General features: G+C 37.7%; 1 protein-coding gene across 3 annotated transcripts in view; it reads left to right on the top strand.

The window, feature by feature from the left end:
• Nucleotides 1-26,157, top strand: part of LOC145672879 (uncharacterized) — a 210,181-nt gene that overhangs the window by 125,722 nt on the left and 58,302 nt on the right. For all 3 annotated transcript variants that reach the window (XM_081742065.1, XM_081742067.1, XM_081742064.1), the window contains exons 20-22: nt 8,365-8,510; nt 14,098-14,211; nt 17,664-17,828. In XM_081742065.1, coding sequence (XP_081598191.1) covers nt 8,365-8,510; nt 14,098-14,211; nt 17,664-17,828 — 425 coding nt within the window. The remainder of the gene's footprint in view (nt 1-8,364; nt 8,511-14,097; nt 14,212-17,663; nt 17,829-26,157) is intronic.

The raw sequence follows: 26,157 nt of genomic DNA, 5'->3' as shown, positions 1-26,157 counted from the left end.
GTCTCCTTCCGAAACGTTCGCCATGCTTCACCAGGCGTTTGGGACTGAGTGTCTGTCCTATTCTCAAGTCAAAGAGTGGCACAATGCTCTTCGTGAAGGCCGGGAAGAGGTGATTGACGAACCCCGGTCTGGACGCCTGTTGTCGGCCCGTACTGACGTGAATGTGCAGCGAGTGCGTGAGTTTTTGAACACGAATCGGCGTTTTAGCCTCTACCAAGTAGCAGAAGCCCTGAACTTATCGGAGACAACGGTGCAACGCATTGTTACCGAGGACTTGCACATGCGGAAAGTCTGCGCGAAACTTGTGCCGAGAGTTTTGACTGAAGAACAGAAATGGAACCGAGTGCTGCGATGCGAAAAACTGCTGCAATTATGCGAAGGCGATCCTGCCTTTCTCGGAAAAGTGAAACCGGCGACTCTTCAGTACGATGCAGAAACAAAACGATAGAGCGCTGAGTGGCACACCTCAAACTCACCCCTTCCCAAGAAAGCGCGGATGAGCAAATCGAAGACGAAGACCATGCTCATCGCCTTTTTCGGAGTGACGGGGATCTTCCACTACGAGTTTGTCCCGCCCGGACAGACAATGTACGCTGCTTACTACCAGGAAGTCCTGAAAAGGCTGAAAAGAAGCGTCGCGCGCAAGCGCAGAGACATCAAGGACAGCTGGAAGCTTCACCACGATAACGCCCCCAGCTACACCGCCTTCATCGTCACCGACTACCTGGTCCGAGTCAACGTTCCTGTGGTACCTCAGCCTCCCTACAGTCTGGACTTGTCGCCTCCTGACTTCTTGTTTCCGCGCTTAAAATCAGCGCTGAAAGGAAAACGTTTCGACTCCATCGAGGACATAAAAGCAAATGTCAAGGCAGCTCTTGCAGCCATCCCGGAACAGGCCTTCGGGGAAGCCTTTGAGTCATGGAAAAGCCGCCTACAGAAGTGCATTGATGCAGGAGGTGCCTATTTTGAAAACTATTAGTCAGTTGTACCGATCGGCTCAGTCTTTTTGAACGAAGGCTCATTACTTTTGAATCCTACCCTGTATGTACTGCAATTTTGAAATCAAGCTTTACCACTTGAAGAAAAAAATGGAATAAAAGAATTACTGTATGATGCCAATATCAGATGTAGTCGGGGAGCGTTTTGGTTTGGTTGGTCAGGTTTTTTGGGGGGGGGGACACTAAGGCGAGTTCTTGTCCCGGGCGATAACTCGCTTAGTTGCGTCACTAATGCAAAAATTATTATTTGTAGGCTATAGTAAACCTAAGTTCATCTGAAAAGCCTTTCTGAAGAAACTTACTATAATTATTATTTCGTAGTGTGTTCTTTTATTCATTTTCATAATTGTTGTCTAGATCAGTGCTATTCAACCTTTTTCCCTCGCGTACCCCTAGACACAGTTTGCCAACCAATTGTGTACCCCTGAAGCTATTAATAGAAATTAAATCGAAATGAACTTACTAAACTTTATACTTATGTTCTGTTGGTTAAAAAGGGCACAAATAGAGACCCCCACACAAATGCTGTGTTCCAAAGTACAAAGGGTTATGTTATACCGTGGAATATTAATAACCATGTAGCTGTTGGTCATTTATTTCTACAGGACAACTTATAATTATGAAATTAATTAGGGTAAACATGACACTTTTTAGTGATGATGTAACCGTCCTGAGTTCGTGTCGCTGTTCGGGCGGCTCGTGGTACTGCCAATAAGTATACTCCTGATACTTTAACTTACCTGGACAGGACGATGAAGGACCTCTCCAAGAAAGGTTACAAACTGTTTCCAAAAAGCTCGTCGGTCTCAATAATGAGATGAGCATTAGGCGCCGAGAGGTTCGGGTGTCTCGTCTCGAAAACCTCACGGACGATCAGACGGTCATCCAGACCATAACGCACACAAACATCACTCATACAAACAACGAAAACACACTGGATTAAATAACACTATACTTATTTATTAGAACACACACACACACAAAAAAAAAAAAAAAAAAAAACGAAGAGGAATGGACACAACACTGAACACTGAGGATGCATAACAATTTTAGTCGCTGAAATCACGCTTTGCCCTTTTCAGGCAATATAGCCCTATATATATATATATATGATTATAATTCAGATATCACCACAAATGCTTCTCACACACCATTGACACACTTGGGGGGTTAGCACTGGGGAAAAGTTGTCTGGATCGTCCCACGATGAATCCAGTTGTTACGCTGAACCGTCCTAAAACGTAGAGGTGATTCTTCATCAAATTAAACAGGAAATTCTCCAAAGTAGAATACTGCTGTTGGCGGGCGCGTATATAACATTTTAAACGCACAAGGTCTGCGGACCTGGGATTTCACTAGTTGGGGCTAGCCGTAAGAAATCGTCCTTCACCGGCTAAATAGCTTGTGCCCCTTCACAATAAGTCGTATCTGTAGCTCGACGCGATGCGCGTAGTTACGGCTTCCAGACCTGGAGTCAAACTCCCTGAGCATCCAAGCTCAAGCTACGGGTTGCAATGGTCAACAGAAAAGTGTTGGCAGTTCATTTCAAAAATCACTCCGTTAACTCACCTGTATGCACATACAAACAGAATACGGAAAATAATATATGTTAATTTTGGTCAACTGCCTATAATGCACTAGACATGGCGATAACTTTGGCGTGAGAAAGTACAGATAACGGACTGCAGAACAACGCAGTTGGTGCCACTTTGGTTGCTAGAACATCTGGTCAGCCCGTATTTCTCTAATCTATTATAATGTTTCCATAAGCGATTAAAGAAAGCACTTACTTCAGTTCCCAATAACTATAGAATATATACTGTGCATATAATAAGTCAGGGAGAAACACTGAAATGGTTAGTCACTAACTGAAATGTTCTCAGCAAAATCAATGTTTTAAATATATATATGAAAAATGATGAAAGACTTCTTTGTCCAATTGTGTGGGAAAGAAGCAATTCCCACCGAAGAAAGAACTTATGTGCGTTGCAGAATAAAGTATAAATCGAAAATAATAATCACTGTCTTCACGAAATATACAGAGTGTCCACAAAAAGTCCTTCTATAACCTGGTAGCGGTTATATATGGTGTCCGAAAGTGGAACGACCTGTTAAGTGCACACGTAGACAGGTTGAGAACCCTTGGCCGTATGACGAAGTATGAATAAAATTAGGTTTTTCACCAAAAATTTAAAATTAGTTATTTGGCAACACTCATATGGTGTGAGACTTACGTGCATAGACGATGAATGGTTTTTCACCTGAAAAAGGGCTATTTAAAATAGTTAAAGAACTTGTTCACTCACTACAACATGATGAGGTTCCTGTATGAGCAATGTCCAATCCAAGTGTTCCATGAAGTAATAAGATCCTCTTGAACAATTGGTGCAGTTGGGTTTCCTTATCTTCCGTTTCTTCACATGTTGAAACCATACTGTCTTCCTGTGTGAGTATCCTCCATGGTTCTCCAACGATGAGTTGATGAGGGGAGAAGGGGAGATTTTTTTTTTTTAACACTGGTGTGAGAAACGAAGTACGATTACAACACCTGTATGATAACTTCACTAAAAAAAGTGCAAAAAGCGTTTGTAGGGCTATTAAAATTCTTACTTTTTTTTAAAAAAAAAAAACTAATTGTTTTTTTTTTAACACTTGTAAATACTTTTCGTAAAATGTTTTAAGTGTTCCGTTTCGATCACTATATTTTGTGTAATTTGAAGTAAATATGCACACTCAATAACTATTCAAGAAAACATCGACTTAAAGAATTATCAAATATCTCAATAAAAATTAGTAAATATACTGATATCTGTATTTAAAATATCAAAATACGAATGAATATGCAAATAGCAAATATGTTAAAGTTACTGAAATATTAAAATTATTGTTAAAGTTTTGATATCACTATAATATGTTTAAAAAATACGAAAATCATTGAAAAGGTAAAATGAATGGAAATGTAAACACATGATAAACTGACAATATATAAACAAAATAAGATTTTCACCTGTATGTCCTTTTTTTTTTAACTGTGCCTCGTGTTGTTTGGCAGAAAAGAACGAAAAATCGTTTTTCAAAAATGAAAAAAATAAACTTAAGTGTCAAAGATGACGTTCATAGTAATTCCAACAAACAAGCATGATTCTGTATATCATAGAAAAGATCGTGATCTCGTTGACATGTATGAAGAAAATTTGGCACGCCATAAGGTCAAATGCCATCTGCTCGTCGAGAAAATCGAGACTTTAATTCGATAATGCTCAATACAACAAATGGTTTCGTTCTGAAACAAAGTTATTATTAGCGTAGGCCTAGAATAATGGTTGTTATTCACTTCCAGAAATGTAAATATTGTAGGGTTACCAGAAAATGTGGCTACTATCTGCAAAAAATTTATTAATAAAGCGTTGAAAACTATTCAATATTAATCCAAGTTTTTCAAAGGTCTGAATCAAGGAAGTTGACTCACTAGTCAAAACATTCCTGAAAATAAATGGTCATTACACCATGAATTGACCAAAACCATAGGTGGGAAAAATGTGTAATACTACACGTACTTACACACGAAATATGCCATCGACACCTGCGAGGCAAAACTAGAAACGAGAAAAGGCCTGCAACCATAGGCACTTACAAAATGTTTCTGCACAAAACTGAAATATAAACATTAATATTCAGAAAACTACGCGTATGTTCCCTGGAACATAACATACGTCTTCCACCTAGAAAAAATGTGTAAACACACAAGATACAAATGCTCTCGTAAAATGCACCGTAAAATGTCTCTACAAGACAAAATACATGAGACCTATTAAAAGAAAAACATGAGATACAAACAAGAATATAGTCAACGACATTACAACTCTCTGGTCGGTCTGAAACATCAAGATAAAATTCCCTACAAAACAGCTGTAACAAGCTTCCTTAGGCATCTTCGCTACAAATATTCAAAATGGTCTTATTAACATATTAAAATTCAGTCATCGAGCATACGAAATAATTGATAGAAAATAATTTCCATAAATCATAATGGCTTCATGCTGTTGGAAAGAAAATAAGTTTATTATTCGGGATCTATATCGAATTCGAATAGTTTCTAGGACATACTAGAACTAAAATATACTTTTCTCAAAATTAACGTGAAAAATAAACATTACAACTCATTAGCATACAAGTACACAACATAGTTACGATTCATAAACGTTAAAATATTCGCTGAAATGTTACTAGACAATAACATACACTAAAAAAAAATCTAACCTAAGAATACACATGGTTAGTTACGGGTTACTATAAAAGAAGAGGAGAAATGAAAAACTATATTTTGCGATTGATGGCGAAAATACAGTTAGCTATGGAATATCCAATGGATTAGCCACATCCATTTTTGCAAGAGATCTGCAATTCCAGGAAATATTGCCTCCCTGAAAAAAAATATATTTATCCCCATAAAATATCCTACCCGAAGAAGTTTCCCTACGGTCGTTCAGTGGTCTAGAGAAGACAAAAAAAAAAAAAAAAAAAATGTTAATTAGAAATTACAAGAAAATATAGAAGTTAAACATATTTCCGCACATATATTAACATGGGAGAAAAACGACCGTTTACCATCACATTATCTGTTCATATAGTTCCTTCTAAAATAAAAAGATTACTGCTTTCGTTCGGAGAATTATACTATTCACATGACATTCCTGCACATACTATTACCAACAAGGAAATGCCTGATTCACTCGTTTAAGGCTTAGCCTACTTTCCGTTCTAAACTTTTCTCTTCGAACAAAATATATCATGTCACATCCTGGAAATTCAAATAAAGTCAAAATCGGGTAAATGACGTAAATAAGGTTCAATCAAATTACAGTAAATACTTCAAAATGAAAATGAAAATCTAAGATTAACACTACAAAAGAAATTTAACATTGACTATAGGTGTAAAGTTTCATATTCTACGCATAAGATTACCTACTAAATTTCAATGACAAATATACAAGTGTACCGTATATATAATTAAGAACTAAACATTTTCTTATCCTGGGCATCTCGATACATTCCTTTTTAAAAAAAAAAAATCTAAAAGAAAATCAAACATTAATTGTAAATAACATGTAATAACATATTTAAGAATTTCGAAAGTGGGAAGGGATCCTAAAAGAATTTTTAAAATTTAAAACACAATAAAAATACATATTTTAACGCCAAAACATCTTCCCACTAGCTGAGGGTACGGAAATCGCGCCAAGATTTCAAACCGTTTTCAGATAAGTACGGTTCCCCTACGTATATACCGTAATTATTTACTAAAAAGTCTAAATTCAAACATCAAAAATGAAAACAAGAAAAAATTAATGACATTAAACTAATAGTAAGTCAGTGATAAGGTTTGCAACACAAATGCACAGCTGACTGAGGTATGAAGTGCTACACGGAGCAAAGACAAAAAGAGGAAAAGAATTAATCAGCTGTGTATCACCCGTTATTCGTAACCATAAACATAGGTGTTCGAAAATGCAGCGACTATCTTATCAAAATAAAGAAAGAAAACGTGTTATCTTCTCTTTGCTGAACAGTTAAAAGCTGGAAGCAAAAATGAGTTTAAAAGAAATGCGCAGTTCTCCTTTTCATTTTTTCCATGCATCATCAAAACTAAAAGCAAAAAGGAAGAAAAATGAATGAATGTCTATCGCTTAAAAGTTGAAAGAAAGATTAAAAGAAATGCGTTGCTTTTCTGAAAGAAAATTCGTATCAGTGTAGGAAAGTTTTTTTTTTTTTTTTTTTTTTTTTTTTTTAATGAAGTGAACCTCACTTAACATCTGTTTTAATTTCTGCTCTCTGTATAACTTCTACGTAATTGTAGTCCACCGGTAAGGTTAGGTGCAATTAATGGAATACACGTAGGCTCCCAATATGTTGAATTGAAGTAATAATGTAACCAAGGATCTCCTAAATAAAGAGATAACAAACGGCTGGTTGATAAGTTATTAACCTGTAAAGGAGTTGAATTATTCTCATCGGACTTGTCGTTTTCGGATTTTGACAAGTTGACTTCTCCACTAGGGGAAAAAGAGATTGGTTCTTGAGTTTCATTAACAGGTGACAAATTAAGGTCATGCAAAAGATCTTCTGGTAGTTGGCGACGTGCTAAGGCCATCCAAATTTCACGGGTTTCAGGGGTAGGTTCCCATAACTTTGTCCTGTCTATCGAATGAAGTCCTAAATATTCACCTGTGGAAGGGTCAGCAAGTTCAACAACACGGTCATTAATGACCTTAACACATAAAAGGGGTCCTCGGTACAAATCAAAAAATTTTGATATTTCACCTTTCAATAGACTACTGATGTTACGCTGTTTGAGAAAAATCAAACTTCCTTGTTTTAAACGTCGTCGCTGTTGCTGACTGTCGTTCCATCGTGCGTTCCTTTTTTCAATGATGGCTTTTCGTCGGTGGTCTGCCATAAGTAATTTATTAGACCAACTAATCCCGTCTTCCTTATCAAAATCTTCAGATACCTGTAAACCAAAATGCTTAAAAATGGGACGAGAAAAATGAATATTAAGATACAAACTTGCTGGTGAAACACCAAGACTTTCAACGATGGAGTAGTTATGTAACAGAACTGCTTGCGTCAGATTCTCGGCCAATTTATTATGTGACTGACAACATAACCTAAGGGTAGATACAAGAATTTTATTAGAGTGTTCTGTGATGTTACTCATGGGGTGATACGGTGTTGTATGATGGACTTTAATATTGTACTCTTGCATTTTAGATAGAAACTTTTTGCTATGAAACACTGCAGCGTTATCTGTCAACACTGCCTGAACGATACCTAAATGTAGCATGTATATATCAAATAAACACTTGATAACTGAAGTAGCAGTGGCGTTCTTCAAGGGGTAAGCTGTACAATATTGAGTAAACACATCAACAGTAACCAGTGCGAAGCGCGCACCATTTTTGCCTGATGGGTATGGGCCTAAAAAATCAAGGGCTAATAAAGCTCTAGGTTCTGAATAAGGATTAGTGGACAAGAAACGAGCTGGTGGGTGGTGATCGGATTTCAATCACTGTCTTCACGAAATATACAGAGTGTCCACAAAAAGTCCTTCTATAACCTGGTAGCGGTTATAATGACATTTTTATTACTTACTTCAATTCCAATAAGTTATATTCAAGAGCAGTTATGTAAATAGTGTTTCATGGTACAACACTCTCCCCCATCATCAGCAACAATCTGTTAAGGTACCTTATGACATGTCATTTTGAGTAAAAGGGTAATTTTGATGCTGCAAAACAGTTATAACCCAAGAACGTAGTGAGTACTTTCCAGTTTTTATGACTTTGTGTGTTTTCTTTCATTGTAGCTCACATGGTGGAGGAGATGACAGCATATATAGAAGGCGAGAGAGATACTCTACCGACAATAGATTCAGAACATTTGCCTTTACCAGATGACGTAGCTGATATATTTTACCTCTTGGGAGATTATTACTTTAAGAATAATGAATGGGTAAGTGCATGGCGTAGTTGTTTTATAAGCTCTATTATCCATTATGTTCAGTCTTAAAGGATGAAAGTATAAATAATCTAGTCACTAGAATCAATTTTCATATTGTTAGTACGAGGTAAACAGTTCGAAGCAGAAGACATGAATTGTACATAGAACATACATAGGAACATTGGTACAGAAAACAGAGAGACATTTGCCACTTACCTCCGTGTGGTTAATACTACCCATGCAAAACTATCACACCATCAAGATTTTATACATCACTGAATACCAACACAAAATGAGAAACATGCACAATATAACACTTGTTGTAAGAACATGAGGGCTGTAATTTAACTTTTTTTTGGCGAGATAGTGTGGTGAATAACGGGGCTCAAAACACAAAAGCCCATAACTCAAAAACAGTGAATAAAATATTTGCCTTTCATGGTACAATGTGCATAGTATATAATTCTAAACTGCGTATATAGAAAGCGATCCAATTGTCTTTTTTATTTTTTATTTATATTTTGGTCAGAAAGTTCCACATTACTTACGAACACTGGCAGGATTTCATTCTTTTTTGTATTTTATATTAGGAGAGTAATTCGAAAAAAAAAAAAAAATCACCGTTTGGTTATCAATGACATACACTCGCAGATACAGAAGTTTTCTTATACACGTTAGAAAAGTACAATGTTACTTCACTTTTCAACATATTCACCATTCAAATTGAGACACTTGTCATATCGTTTTACACGATTTGAAATTCCTTAATAAATAAATATATAAATAAAGACACCCGCGAACAGCATTGTGAAGAGCATTGTCATTGTGCGACGCAAGCCACTGTTTAATGTGCCTGAAAAGGTGGTAGTCGCTCGGCGCCAAATCTGGGCTATAGAGAGAATGATCTAAAACATCTCAGTAGAACTGCTTCAAAAGTTTTTAAGTATGTCCAGCGATGTGCGGGCAAGCATTATCGTGAACCAACACAACATCGGAAGTGAGCATGCCTACGCTTGTTCCGGATGGCTCGACTGAGTTGTAACGTTTCACAGTAGACTTCTGAATTGATGGCACTTTACATTTGTCAAGTTTTTCTATTGGAGCGTTCATTTGAATTGTTATAGCAGGCGAGTGAACTGCAACAGAACCTCCTCCTTCCACTGTTCACTGTCTACTGAACTACTGCATAGAGCACCACAGAACTGATGTCGCTCTTCCCGGCCATTTACCGCACATGCGCAAATGGAGGTTTTTTCCGAATTGCTCTCGTATTTAATAATATATTTGTTTATTTGCAAGTTAAAACAAAATTCAACGTGAAATTCTCTTCTACTCATTAAAATGGAAAAATAGTGTCGCATTTTGCTTCTTCAAGCTGTTTTCGACGAAAGTGTTTTTCTTCTTTCATAGCTGTCACATATGGTTTCAATTGCACACATTTTAACTCGGTCTGTTTTCTTTAGTGCTACAGCTAGAAAATCTTTCAAACTTGCTGATCACATGTGGCTTTTAGAGCGCGCGTTGAGCCGGTGAGATTATTTAAAAACAGATTTTCATTGAAGATGATACAATAAAACTAGAAAATGGCAAATTTCGGGGAATGCGCCCAAGTCTTGGGAAGAGTAAGGATGTCGGGCGTGGAATAGGCATCCCTGCTCGCTGAATTATTTGTAGGAACTAAATTGGTTTTCTTCCCTATATTGCAAGAATGAGTTCTTAAAAAACTAACTCTATAGAACCCTGAGATTCAATGCCCCGTTCACAAAAGTTCTCCATTGACGTCTGTACGTAGCCAACTGGATCCAGTTTCTACTTTGTATTCCTATTTCTGCGAGATCTATATTAATATTGTCCTCCCATCTGCACCTGGGTCTTCCTAATGCTCGTTTTCCAATTGACCTTCCATCAAGGCTTCGAAAACCTTTCTAGTTTCTTCTATTCTGGCTATATGACCTACTCACGTGAGCCTCCTAGATTTGATAACTCTAACAATGTTTGGTAAACGGTATAAATTATGTAGTTCCTCGTTATAAAGTTTCCGCCATTCTCCATTCCCGTTCCTCTTGGGTCCGAATATTCGTCTCAGGATCTTGTTCTTAAATACTTTAAGCTTGTATTCTTCCTTCAGAGTAAGCGACCATGTTTCGCAACCATAAAGAACAATATACATGATTATCGTTTTATATATTCTAAGTTTCAAATTCCTCGACAGAATTCACGAGACGAAAGGTTTTGAACCGAATAATAGCACTAATTCCCTGCTTTTAGTCGACATTTAATTTTTTCATGAATATGGTTTTCGTTTGTTAATATTGTTCCTAGATATTTGCAAGTATCCACTTTATCAAAAGTATTATTTAATATTCTAACGCATTCATAATTTGCCGTTTTAGATCTCGAAACCTTAGCTCTTACTGGTAATAATTTTTTGTACTTGTTAATAGCGTTTTGGAATAGAAATAAATATAAATATAATAATGTTTGGAATGTAATAATGTTTAAAGAGAACGGGGGGAGGGGGGAGATAGTAAGGAAGGTTCATACACTCTTATATGCCAGTGCAATAACTATTGCACTACCGTGTGTTACTCTTGATCAATTACACATAACCTTCTCTTGTGGGTGCTGCTCTACGCCTTAAATAACATGGGGTATATCACAACTGACATTATTGTGCGTAGAGATACCCACTGACAATTTGAATGAATACCTCAACGGTTGAAATATACAGGTAGCGCGGAGCCGATTGATACATTTCAAAGTTGAATATTGCACAGGCGCGTTGCGGCTGAAGGAGAGAAAGTGGATAAGATGCCATTTTATAAGAACACTGCAAGAGTTACACTGGACCTTTAGCGTAATGTCAGGTAACAATGAACTGTCAGAACAATTGCTGCATTTTAATGACTGACTTCGTTTCGTAATTACGAACACAGAAAAAAACATTGTTTAACGCTCCAACGATGTCCATTGTAACTCTTGCAGTGTTCTTATAAAATGGTATCGTATTCCCTTCCAATCTCCAACTCCAAACTATTGCGCCTGCACAATATTCAACTTCGAAATATGTCAGTCGACTCCACGCCTCCCTGTACATACTGTACTTGAGAAATAAAATAGTAGGTGAGATTACATTACATCATATTGAAACCTTTCCCGCTGTCTAGTTCGTGCGTCTTTTGTGCACGTTGTTCCGGGTTCGATTTCCGGTGGAAGACATTATAAAATTTGAACGCATTATGGTGGTTCTAATCCCACCTTAAGCTGTAGGTTCACATTTGATATATCCTCGGTGCTGAAATAAAACTCTAAACTTCAACAAACAAACAGTGCATTAAATTGAAAGAGTGAAGAAGTGGGACTGGGCGAAGATCACTAAGCTACCTAGTCCATTCCCTCATCAGCCATACATTCTTACCCTTCCAGTACCATCCATCATACAACCATACGTTATGAAGGAGAAAATGTGGGTAGGGTTGAGAATCAAAATCAGGTTTCTAGTTTTAGATGGTTTAAGAAATAGAACATCAGCTTCTAGAGCAGCCACGTGCAACAGCCGGCCCTCGGGCCACTGAGTCCTTTAATCCATCCCGCCGTACTCGTTATGGAAAATTATTTTCTTACGTAATTTCTTAAACTGAGCTGAAAGTTTTTCTGGGATAACTGATGTCCACCGTGAAAATATCCTCCGCGTTGGAACATTCAGTGTAGAGTGTACCACTAAACATTGGAAGACTAGTCAAGTGTTCCACTAAAATGGTAAATAAATAGGTTTTTCTGCTTTCTTCAATAAGTAAATATTTTGATTACCGTTATAACAGTTTTTATGTTCCTATGATATTAGTGTACGACGAACAAATTTATAAATTGACTATGGCTATTCAATTCTTGGGAAAAATGTTGTACAGCTCACACATGACGAGAAGAACCCTAGCAGAAGTAGTGTGACGTAGGTGTGGGCTCGCCCACTTTTCGCATGGGGGTTTCAAATGACACCAAGGAATAGCACACATATAACTGTATCCGGAGTAGCAGACGACATCTAAGTATAGACCACACCTCAAAAACCGAAAATGGACTTGACCTTTCCCCGCTGCCCCTGTTTTAGGGTTCTTCTCGTCATCTGTGAGCTGTACATTGTCTCGTACGGCCCTCGACGCCAGTAACTCCTCTGTGGTTGGCCCATTCCGTGTTCCAACTTGCACATGCCTGTTCTAGAGCATGGTTTCTCAACCTATGGTACGCGAGACACTGTTGGTGATACGTACAACTTAATGGTGTTATTAATAATCAATATGCTTTGGTGGTACGCCAGTAGAAAAATAGAGAAACCCTGTTCTAGAGAGAATTGTATGGCTTGGTCTGGGGTACAACTGTGTAGCACAGCCATGAAAGCACCGACAGGTTAATTTGAGACTTGGATTCGATTTCCTTTCCAGTGGCTTATTTCCTCTCTCCGAAAACCAGTATTACTTCACATATAATAAAAATTGAAATGTGAAAAAAAAAAAAAAATGTTTCCTTCATTTCACTCGTTGACACAATAGCGTAACACGTTATAGGTATAGCTCGTGGAGATGCCATATCAAAAATCATAATACACCGGCTAGCATAAATGATTCATTTATTTTGAAAAGGCTATATTTTCAAAGCTATTACACATACACACATATATGAAAAGAATCACAAACTCACCAAGTTTATACACCCTCTACAAATGTTCAATATGTGCTCCTTGGGTGACACGACACACGTCCAGACGATATTCTCGAACTCATTTCATACATTTTGTAGCATAGTCCTGTCAATTGTTTGCACTGCAAAACTGTTCCATTCTTTGAGCTCGACTAAGGATTGTGCTAGTGGGAGTACATAAACAAGGTTCTTAACGTACCTCCACAGGAAGAAGTTGCAGGGTGTTAAATCAGGAAATCTTGAAGGCCAGGGAAAAAAAAGCTAGATAATTCTCATCAATACGCCCAATCCAGCGATACGGAAGTTCATCGTTTAGGTAATCACAAACTGGGATGTGCTAATGAGGGGGAGCCAAACTACACACAATACGAACTTGGTGAGTTTGTGTGGGGGCGAGGTGGCTCAGTGGTAGAGCGTTCACCTCTGGTGCTTGGGGTCCCGGTTTCGATCCCCGCCCCTGCCAAGTGAACTTTGTGGTGGACAAACACCGTGCTCGTGGGTTTTCTCGGGGTTCTCCCGTTTCCTCCCACTTTCTTCATTCCACCATTTCACTCATCTCTCATCATCACCGTCTCCTTTAGCCTAACCGGCATAACCGTGGGACGTAAAACTCAAAGATTTCATTTCATTTTTTAAAGATTTTTTTTTTTTTTTTGGTGAGTTTGTGGTTCATTTCATATATCTTTCATGTGTGTACCTGTAATACTTAAAAATATAGCCTTTTCAAAACGAATAAATCATTTATGATAACCCTGGATTATTAATCTATAGTTGTTATATTATTAGTCCTTAATTGTTACGTATAGAAGTTTAACATTTTATGTGAAACTAAGATTAATGAACGTAGCCACGTTTCATGTACTCTTGTGTTTTCTTTAATTGATTTCGTTTTGTTTTATTCCAGGGGAAAGCAATCAAGAACTACCTTCTAGATGTGTGCGTGAATCCAGAACGAATTGATTCGTGGGCTGGAATGGCATTGGCTCGTGGAAGTCAGTTGGAAACGAAATTAAATTCTGTAAGTGATGCTTTAATTGATTATATACGTAGTTCAACGATTTGTACTTTTTGTTACTTTTTATGAAATACTTAATTCACTCACTCACTCTATGGCATATGGAACCCGAAGGTTTAAAACCGCGTTCACAGAAGCTCGCCATTGACTTCTGTCCTTAGACAACTGGATCCAGTTTCTAGTTTGTACTCCTGTTTCTGCGAGATCCATCTTAATATTGTCCTCCAACCTGCGTCTAGGTCTTCCTAATGGTCGTTTCCCGCTTAGATTTCCAGGTAAAATTTTGAACGCGTGTCTCCCTCCTTTCATTCTAGCAACATGACCTGCCCATATGAGCCTCCTAGACTTGATTACCCTAACAGTGTTCGGTAAACTACATAAAACTGATGTGGACATTTTTTCGAGCTACCCAGTGTTTGAAAGAGCAATTAAACGAGCTTTGACGGAATAGTTTTACTTTTACACTCTTTTTTTCTATGTTGTTGTTATTGTTGTCTTGTTTTTTTTTTTTTTTTTTTTTGTTAGCATGTCCCTGTGTAAAATGGCAAAGTTATGCTGTATCTGGGAAATTGTTCAATAAATAAATAAATAAATAAATAAAATGTACAATTCCTATTAATGTGAAGTTTCCACCATTCTCCATTCCCATTCCTCTAGGGTCCGAATACTCGCCTCATGATTTTATTCTAAAATACTTTCAGTCTGCGTTCTTCCCTCAGAATATGCGACCATTCTTCTCAACCATACAATTCGGCCATTATGATTATCGTTTTATATATGTAAACTACAAATTCCACGACAGAATTCGCGAAGACAAAAGATTTTGAACTGAATAAGTAACACGAATTCCTTGCTTTCATGCGACATTTAATTTCTTGGACATGGTTTTTGTCTGTTAATATTGATCTTAGTTATTTAAAAGTATCCATTTTATCGAAAGTGTTATTTGATATTTTGACACATCCATAATTTGTAGTATTACGATCCCGGCGAATTTCCATGTATTTAGTTTTCTCTGCATTTACTTCCAAACCCATGTCTCTACATACGTTTAATAAAATCCGTGCATTTCTCTCTATTGTTTTCGTACCATCTCCTATCAGATTTACGTAATCAGCATACGCCATAATGTGGTGATGACCATTCAGCTCTAGGCCCTGGTTACTATCCTTGATTTTTTCTTATAGCGTACTCCAGAACAAAGTTAAATAATAATGGCGACAATGCATCTTGTTTCAGGCTATTTTTGACGTAGAACTTCATGGACAGGTATCTTCCTACTTGGACTTTACTTTGGAATTTAGTTTTTTTCGGTATTCCTAATCCTGTAAGAACGTTGTGCAATGTTGCCCTCCTAACCGAGTAGTAAGCCTTTCTAAAATCAATAAATAGTTGGTGTACCGGGATATTATATTCCCATTTCTTTTCGAGTAATTGTGGAATTGGAAATATCTCGTCGATAATTGATCGATTTCGTCTAAATCCGCATTGATAATCTCCAATAATATGTGTTAACAAATACATGGTCTAGCATTGATATGTTAACAAACAAGAGTTAACGATAATGATATGTTTATTAAATAAATTCAATAATTGTACATTCACCGACAGATCTACGCACTTGTCCCTACCTTTATTGGGAGAGCCGAAACTTTGAAACTCCCATAGTAATTTGAACAATTTTTAAGCGTATTCTCTGAATATTATCTGAAATATACTTAAACTTATCAGTTCATTTCGAACTTCTTGAGAGAAACTTCTAAGGGTTAGTCCACTACTGCTGCTATCCACTGTATCGTAATATATTGCAGTACAAGTTGTAATACAAATAATAATGTAATAAGGATTATAATATAGCACCGGGTAAACGTAAAGTTTTCGTGAGATTTCTGAAAGTAGACTAAAATCCTTGCACTTTCAATCTTTCTGCTTCCAGGTGGAGCTTTCTTCATAGCAAAGCAGATGAATAAAAGAAATAAAAAGGTCAAGAAAATAAAAGGTATTAACTCATCAGGGTTGTTGATTTGAGTTGATTTTAGTTTAGCGTCCCGTTCAGCAGCGAGGCTATATGAGACGTGGACCTACTGATTAACGTGGAATCCGAACCACATGAGCTCCCGCCGGGAATCGAACCCGGGTCTCCCACGCCAAAGGCGCGTACGCTAACCGCTTAGCCACGAGGGAGCTCTAACTCATCAGGGAAGAGCAGCGAAAATGCATCTTGTCAATTGGTGCTTGTCACTCGTTAAGTGGCGGTGCTACACGCTGTGAAATGATGGGGTTAAGTTATGGGTTTTTTTTGTTTTTTTTTTTTCGGAAAGGAAAGGTTGCCAATTCGTGATGATACTTATTTTCTTTCTTCTAGTTGAACATCCTACGATTATGCTCCGAATCTAAAGGAGACTGTGATGATAATGATGAACAAAATGATGAAATGCAGAAAGTAGGAGGAAGTGGGAGAGCCACAAGAAAACCCATGCATGCTTTTCGTCACTACGAAGTCCACTTAGCATGAGAGATGAGATCGAACTATGAATCTCATGCATTGGAGGTGAGCATGTTATCTCTGAGCTATTGCGGCCTCCCTGATATTTTTATTGTTCTTGGGCCAACTGGATGATTCTATTCTAACTTTCCGGGGAGGGGGTGCGGTGGCTCAGTGGTAGAGCATTCACCTCCGGTGCTTGGGGTCCCTGCTTCGATCCCAGCTCGCGCCGTGTGGACTTTGTGGTGGACAAACACCGTGCTCGTGGGTTTTCTCGGGGTTCTCCCGTTTCCTCCCACTTTCTTCATTCCACCATTTCACTCATCTCTCATTATCACCGTCTCCTTTAGCCTAACCGGCATAACCGTGGGACGTAAAACTTAAAGATTTCATTTCATTTTCATTTTTATTCTAAGTTTCTGATGTCTTCAAAGAATATAGAAGTTAAAAGAAAAGTCTTTCTGTGTCATTTCTGGATCCAAATAAAATTATTGACACTAATATATTGCATTGCATTGTATTTCTTTTAAATGTTTCGAAAGACTTGAAATAGTATTCTATTCTTTTATTGGGTCGCGGTGGTTCAGTAATAGAGCGTTCACCTCTGGTGCCTGGGGTCCTTGGTTCGATCCCAGCTGAAGCCAAGTTAGCTTTGTGGTGGACAAACACCGTGTGCGTGGGTTTTATCGGGGTTCTCCCGTTTCCTTCCACTTTCTTCATTCCACCATTTCATTCATTTCTCATTATTACTGTCTCCTTTAGTCTAACCGGCATAATCGTAGGACGTAAAACTTAAAGATTTCGTTTTATTTCATGTCTATTCTTTTATTTTTTATCTTGATCATTAACTTTGGTGCGGTTTCTTTTTCCTAATATGAAAGGGATTGTGTTCTATGCGATCTGTGTCAATTTTTCGATTGCTTTTCTATAATAATTAAGAGTTACTGATACTTGGATTTCACCTTTTTAGTGTGAAACGTTGAGAAGTGAAAGTGATTTCCTGAAGAAGGCTGATGCAGCTAGACGATGCTTCCAGCGAGCTTTAGATATTGATAACCTTCATTCTCTTATGTGGATCGAGTATGGATCCTTTGTTTATACTATTCACTCGTTTTGTTCGAGATTACTGAAACAGGTAACATTTTATTTATTTTAAGTTATTTTTCACATGAATAGAGTATTTTAGACTGTACGTGGGTACTTAAATGGACAAATACTTAATCAGGGTTCCTACTGGTCAGCGAAGTCACGAAAAACTCAGGGAAAATTGGGCAGGTCAGAGAAGCTCAGGGAAAAAGACTAAAAGTCAGGGAAAGTCAGGGAAATTTTATAAAATATATTTCTTCTAACATTGATTCTACAGCAATTTCAGCTTAATGATTACAATATGAGACATTGCTCAAATTTTTATGAGGGGTAAATGGAATGAACGTATGAGCAACTAATTACTATTTGTCTCTATAGAAGAAATATTCTCATATGTAAATATTCACCGTTATTTATTGCTTATTTATATGCGAATGTCATCGGACATCTGTCATGAAAGTCAGGGAAATAGATTTGTCCAGATCAGTTGGGACCTGAAATATATTTTCTAACATTAATTGTATACCAGTTTCAGCTAATGGATGTTGCTGAAATTTTTATGAAATATAAGTGGAGTGTATGTATGAGCAATTGATTACTGTTTGTCTCTATAGAATGAATGTTCTCATATATAAATATTTACTGTTATTTATTCCTTATATGTCAACGTCATCCGACACCTGTCATGAAAGCCAGGAAATTTTCTGGTAAAGGTCAGGGAGAAGGCAGAGAAATTGATTTCTCCAGATCAGTAATGAACCCTGTTAAACATATTTGGTTTTCCAGTTGTTAATATGCATTAAACTTATTATTTCCATATCTGAAAAAATTTCTTGTACATTTACCATGTTTGAAAGGAAAATTTAATGTGCTGTAACTTCTCGTTGAGTGTTACTTTACTTCGTAGATAGTAAGTTCCCTATTTACACACATTATTTACAACTATGGTTATTGATAAGTGCCTGGAGTACGATAAATGGCATGTTCTTCCCATTCTAGCAGGATTACGGTAACCTGTTTCGTCGTTTTAAAAACTGGGATTGGTATAAACCGAATCTGTCTTCTCAATTTCTGCCAGAAGACCTGGGCTGTTTGCGTTCTATTCCATTCGAGAGTTATCTGATTTTTGGGTGCTATTCCACTGTCTCTTGAAAAAGGATTCAAATATTAACAATATAAATAATGTTTGTACTCAGTTAAGCACCCTGTTGTTAATCTTCGCCGTATGCGTTTCAGCGACAGGCTTGTCAGCTTTCTTAAAAACATTCCTGCTCTGTACAATAAATTATTATCAAAACTATCATTTTACTCATTCTGAATTTACTTCATCACTCTTAAATGAACACACTGAAGTGTTAACGATGTAATGATCCCGCTCAAGCCAAGTGAACTTTGTGGTGGACAAACACCGTATGCGTGGGTTTTCTCGGGGTTCTCTCGTTTTCTCCCACTTTTTTCATTCCACCATTTCATTCATTTCTCATCATCACCGTCTCCTTTAGCCTAGCCGGCATAACTGTGGGACATAAAACTGAAAAATTTCATTTTTCATTTCAACGATGTAATGAATCGAGTACAATCATAATTTGCATTATTGATAGGGAATCGTTGTTGTGCTGCAAAAAAAGTCAGTCAGTGAAGGCTATACCGCAGCGTTAAAGAGGGACATGGTTCTTATTACATCCAGATTGATATTGTCTAATAGTACAAATAATTATAAGCTGTACTGTCTGAAACAATGACATAACATAATGCAATAACTTCCAAGCTTCAATAGGCACAATGTATCCAGCCACGCCAACTTCACTTTTTTCGGGGGAGGGGGACAGATAGGTAGAGAAATTTTGGAGGGGCTAATTATATATATATATTGTAATATCCCGTGTGATGTGTGTAAACAAACAGTTTCACATGTCAGTTACAAACACCACCACGTGGTTCGGCAAGGAGACTTCACATCAGATGGATCTACAATCACTTGCAGACGACGGCTTCTAGCCCCTCCCACGGAGCAGAAGACAACATCGGAGCAGCAGCGCCAGAGCCACCCAAGGAACCCTATAAATTGGATGGACAAAGGCAATTCTGTACCAGTTTTCTGGTGTCCCTCCTATTGTTTGCTTCAGAACATTAGGAGTAACCTAACCCCAGGGCGTCTAGTCTGCTTCGGGATTACGCCTATCCTTTCTCCTGGCTTAGCCTGCTTCGGTGCTCTGTTGGCCAACTAACCTACCCACTGCTTGCTTCGGGGCTCTGTTGGCCAACTAATCTACCCACTGCTTGCTTCGGAGCTTTGGGCACCTAATACTACTCTGCCTAGCCTGCTTCGTTGCTCTGCAGAGATCCTGTCTGCAACCTTACGGTCAAACTAACCTTTGATACTAGAGAGATTAATTTGTACAGTATTTTGTGGAAATACTTTTATAGATAAATTTTATAATAAAATTGGTAGTGGGAGATCGATTCCGGACACTCTTTTTATTAATGCTCTATCTATATATATCAGGGCCTAAAATTCAACAAAATCACAGCTCCTCCACACTGGTAAAAATTTTTATATAGTATAGAAAAACTAGTTTAGTCAGCATTTGTTTTGACATATAATCAGTGTTCTGTCCAGTACATCATGTTTGCCTGCGACCAAAATTATTATTATTATTATTATTACTATGTAGGAAAGTTTCGGCATCCACAGCAAACAAAATTAAAGGCATATTAGGATACATATTTAATTGTATTATATTAAACCATAAAATACAGGAAACAAACCGGTAAGAAAAAATAATCGCACTGGAAGAAAAAAAAACACTTTTCCTTATATAAAAATTTCACTGTCATTTTTCCGTGATCATTACGCTGTCTGTATGTTTTCTGCCGAGGCAAATACACCGTTATACCAGGGCTGTTCCTTTGACTTCCTACCAACTTCAAAACGCCTTTCCTTTCTGGCCAGCCACTTCATAACAGCAGGGGTTGGGCTAAAATCTTCCAACGGACCCATATTTATATTAACATGAAGGTAATTTTTCACAGTAGTGGGAGCCAAAGAGAGTCTGTTATCTGTTTTCAGTATGTTGTACTCACTTATAAGTCTTTCAACATTGGAAGAATATGATTTCGAAGCAACAACTCGGACTAGACTTGTTGACAGAGCATGGAATGCCTGATTTCCACAGATTTTCATGAGAAGGCTTTTAGCGTCCAGCCATTTCAACATACTGCACGATGATGCCTCTCTATATTGCATTGCGAACTGCAAAAGCTCTGTATCAGGACAAATAATTTTGTGACATTCTCTTAAGGCATCATCAGTTACATCCTCTTGTTAAACACGCAAAGGCTCGAAAGCAAGAATACTGTCTTCATACAGCAAACGCTGACTAACAAAGTTAATTATGGAATCGTAGCGTACTACAGTAAAATCTCTTTTCTCACTACATATTTGTTATGGGATTTATTGCGACGTGTGTTAGGATGAAGTTGAATACCATGTAATGAGTACTGTATTTTTCCGTTGACGTTCTCTTGCACACGTTCGTTTAAAAACGTTTCTTCCCAACCGCCTAACCGATATTTCTCTTTCATACTCTCCAACTGTGCTACAGTTCTATTTTTATTTATTACGTCCAAAAGAAACATTTCATCACTCTCAAACTTCTGCTGGCAGTTCTTGAAAACATATAGATCGTCTGTCACAAGACACAGAAGATGAAGGCGATCTACTTCTATCCATTTACGCAGATGACCATTGGCTTCATTACATCCATGGCTTTTCGTTTGCAAGTAAAGGCAGCTTGGATACCAATTTTTTAGGAGAGTAGTGAATGAAAATTCTGTCCACCTGACGTCAAAATATTCTGGGTAGTGCAAAACTTTTAAGTTATTTTCTGACGCTACCATCTTTAAACCTTTCGCTCTCTGCCCTGAAGAGTGATAGAAAGCACAGTCCAGATGCTGCTTATATGAGAGATTAAAACTTCTTGGACATTCTTGGTGACATCTTTCCATGCTAAATTATTGCGATGGGCAGCACACCAAATTTTCAACAGAGGCAACTTTTCACCTGAAGCAACTCTTTCATCAGTTAACAATTTCCACATTCATTTGTGCTCTCCTGTATTCATGTTTTCACCATCAGTAACTATCGAAGTCACTCTGGGAAATATTTCTTTCCATGGTATTACTCTTTCTAGTGATTTTCGTAACGCTGTAACATGCGCTTCGGAGCCTCTTCCTTCTGGTTCTTCAAAGCCCAGAATTTGTTCTTACCCTTTTCGTCAACAATATTGGCCATAACGTGATGATTGTACAACTCCATTCTGTCGACACTACCATCGCTTCTCAGTGATATAGCTATTGCGTTTTTTGGTGCTTTTCGTACATTTTCTATATCTGCCTTAACAATGCAATCTAACAGTTTGGCGTGAGATGGTGGATTAAGACACAGTGTTTGAACCCAAGTCCTCAGACGACTTGTGTGTTGTATACTAACATCACTGCTACATGAATCTGCGTACATCTGACCTTTCAGGAAAGCCATCTGTCTGGAAGGCCATGACCATGCACTTAATGTTCCACGTTTAGCGTCATTAAACACTGTGCTCATATATGCACCAATCTTCGCTTTTTCTACATTTTGAGCTGAAAACTTCTTTAGTAGTTGGGATTCTTTACATTTCTCTTCAAATGTCATCTATGAAAATGTTTTAGCCTTAAGAGCTTCTTCGTGATGCTGAGACGACATATGATTGTCGATGATTGCCTGTCTGCATTCTGCTCCAGTTTCTGTACAAATAGGTGGTATCTGTTTGGTAGTTCTAAATCGCTTGACACTATGCAAATGCTCCATACAAACTATACACATAATTCGCTTTCTTCCTTCACCGAATTCACTTTATGTTTTTGAGAGTTAGGTAGCTGGGAAGTATGCACTGATGGAAAGATTGCTGCTGCAGCAACAAAGCCGTCATTTTTCACTCTTTCATCATCTACAACGGAAAGGTTAGAAACAGTAGCTGGTAGACCTAGTTCAGTATCTTCAGGTTCAGTTAAAACATCATCAACGGCATTTGAAACAGAGGCGCTTCTGTTTTCTCCTTTGGGTCTGTCATCTTTTGTGAGCCAGGACAGAAGACTCCTTTGAGTACCAGTATCCTAAATTAGAAACAGAAATGTACCCTAAATACTAATCATGATTTGCACTGCGTAAAGTCGTGCCAAAAATATAGAGCCGCCATTTTGCGACATAAATACTCAATAATGCTGGAGCTAACGAAGAAACTGAGTTTACATTCAATTTTAAGAAAATAAGCGTTTTTCTGTCATTGCTAACAGATTATATGCAATCATGAATTATTTACGAAAGAAGGTGTTTTTGTGATGTTACAAGGCTCTTGCCAAAGTTACGTAATTTTTTCCAAGGAAACAGGGGGACAGAATAAAGTCTTATCTTCATCCTTGTATACCACATCCATTTTACTATATAGGCTGATATTGTTAGAATTAAATAAAAAAAATAATTACATATTTAATTTTACTTAATTCTAACAATGAGAACTAATAGTAAACTTCATTTGTTATGTACAAGGATAAATCAAAAAGTAAGGTGAAATTGCCTGTCAAACCCGTAGTATTGTGTGTAGCTAATTAATTCTTTTCCATGTTACAGGTAATCTGGTAATAGAAGTGTGACAGCTTGTACAACATTCTATGTCCACCCGTCTGGTGCTGAGAGCAACTCAAAGATGGCGCAACGACTGGAACATTACACCAAGGAGGAAGTGCGCGGTGTCATTCGTTTTTTCTGAGCCAAGGGAACAAAACCATGTGATATTCATCGAGAATTGGTGCAGGTCTACCATAAGAGATATTCAATTCATTGGCAATGTCCTGCAACCGCACTCTTCTGTCTTCACGAATCATGGCATCGACGACATCCACATTCGTGTCGGTGATGGACGTTGATGGTCTGCCACTTCTGCCATCATCTGTGACAGTACTCCTACCACTTGCAAATGCGTTACACCACACGTACACTTGTTTCAGCGACATAACACTATCTCCGTAGACCTGCACCAATTCTCGATGAATATCACATGGTTTTGTTCCCTTGGCTCAGAAAAAACGAATGACACCGCGCACTTCCTCCTTGGTGTAATGTTCCAGTCGTTGCGCCATCTTTGAGTTGCTCTCAGCACCAGACGGGTGGACATAGAATGTTGTACAAGCTGTCACACTTCTATTACCAGATTACCTGTAACATGGAAAAGAGTTAATTAACTACACACAATAGTATGGGTTTGACAGGCAATTTCACCTTACTTTTTGATTTATCCTTGTATCTCTGAAAGTATTTTTATTCTGCTTATCTGTTTTCTTGCAGCAAAAAGAAAAAATCGTAACCAGAAGTCTCGGATCATCACCAAAATCACATTCCCTCCCCACCTCCACACACACACAGACAGAAACTATACTCACGATTGCAAATTATCTATTAGCAGTTACTTTATGTTTATATGTTACATAAAAAGTTATTTTCGTCTGCTTAAAGTGAATGTAGCCCAGTTTTATCGAGTATTAATGTCGCAAAATTATCGCTCTTACTTTGGGACGAACTCAGTGAAATAAACAGAATTTAAAGGATTTATTTCCAGAGGAGTTTTTGACCTGGAATGACTGCTATTATGAACCTTTATATTCTTCTTCACATGTAGCAAAATGAATAAACTTCGCACCTTTATTCTGAACTAAGATAACTAATAATTTTAAATTTAGACTGATATGGCGGTCTAGTTAAGGTTAAACTGTTGTATATCAGTGCTACGCATACTCCCGACTGCCGTACATGTGTCGTACAGGTTCGAGTAACCCATTGCATAATGAATGTATTGAATCAGTACGACTTAGTTTGACACACTAAACGCGTTTAAGTGCATAATCCGAGAAAAGTAAGGTACTTATATTAATACCACTCCACACTTTAAGAATTACAGTTCCACACTCCTTTCCTACAGTTCCACAAAGTGTGGAGTACTCCACTCAATTTTAGGCCCTGATATAAAGCATAGTTTTACATCAAATTGTCGAAAAAAAAGTGCTGAGCCTTTGGAGGTCAAAATTGAGAATAAATTTATTATTTGACCGGCATTTACGAACATTATGTAATATCATGAAACTATATATATGCATCATTTTGTTTGATAACCTTCTGCTATTTTTCCGTCAACACTATAATCCCGTTGCTGTAGAATTTTTGTGGTATCTGGTCACAAAAATTGCAAAAATTGTGATAAGTGGTTTTGACTGACCTCCTTTGAAACTAACTTAACTCCATTCAGAGAGCTCTAGAGAAATCGAAAGAAATGAGTCTGGCGGTTCCAGTTCAGTGTTATAGAGTAGATGCATTAAAACTTCCCAGCCAAATGCCTAACGTTTCGCTAAAGATGTATGCGGTCTGAAGTCAGTGTGGTATATGACACCCTTTCTGTTGACTAGTTTTGGCTGTTTCTTTTGAATTGCTAGGTACAGTCAGCGACAAAACTTCTTTCCGTTTGATAAAATTAGTTTAGTAAATAACTTCAGAATTGAAGAAGTATTTGAGTACAGATTTCAGCAAACTAAAAACAATATAATTTTCTGAAGGTTCCAGCCCTGGAACTCTGTGAAACTTTGTACGTTCCAACGTTATTCCCAAAATAAATTGCATCAAACGGAAAGAACTTTTGTCGCTGACTGTACACTCATGCTAATCCGGGTTTTATCATTCTGCCCGGCGACTGCAGTTCATAATGTATGATGTCCATCGTATTCCACCAAACACATAGCATAATCTTCTGGACATCAGTGTGGGTTTTTACTCAGCTTCTCGCTTCAACCTGAACCTTTTTCTCATGTTGTAGCTTGTCCAGTTTTTATCACTCGTGATCGTGATATGGCTCGAGTCGATTGCGTTTCAGTAGAGATTCACAAATAGAAATTCGATCGAGTAAAGGTTATGACTCAGGTACTGTGGCACCCAAACGTCGAGCTTGTTTTGTTTCAGGCAGCTTTCTCCAAATGGTTTAGTGATGGGTTTCTTTAGATCATTGGAGATGTTATAGCTGCTTACATGCCGGCCATGTTTGACTTTGGCAGAATATTATCTACTTTCGCTGTGGTTAATCCCCGCTGTGAGGAGCATCTTTGACATCGAAGTTTTCATGGCAAAATATTATCTACTTTCGCTGTGGTTAATCCCCGCTGTGAGGAGCATCTTTGACATCGAAATTTTCATGGCAGAATATTATCTACTTTCGCTGTGGTTAATCCCCGCTGTGAGGAGCATCTTTGACATCGAAATTTTCATGGCAGAATATTATCTACTTTCGCTGTGGTTAATC

Source organism: Thermobia domestica, chromosome 16, assembly GCF_964235325.1.
Source record: "Thermobia domestica chromosome 16, izTheDome1.hap1.1, whole genome shotgun sequence".
NCBI lineage: Eukaryota > Metazoa > Arthropoda > Insecta > Zygentoma > Lepismatidae > Thermobia > Thermobia domestica.
The sequence above is the reverse complement of the archived record's forward strand: the minus strand, read 5'-3'. Positions and strand labels throughout refer to the sequence as shown.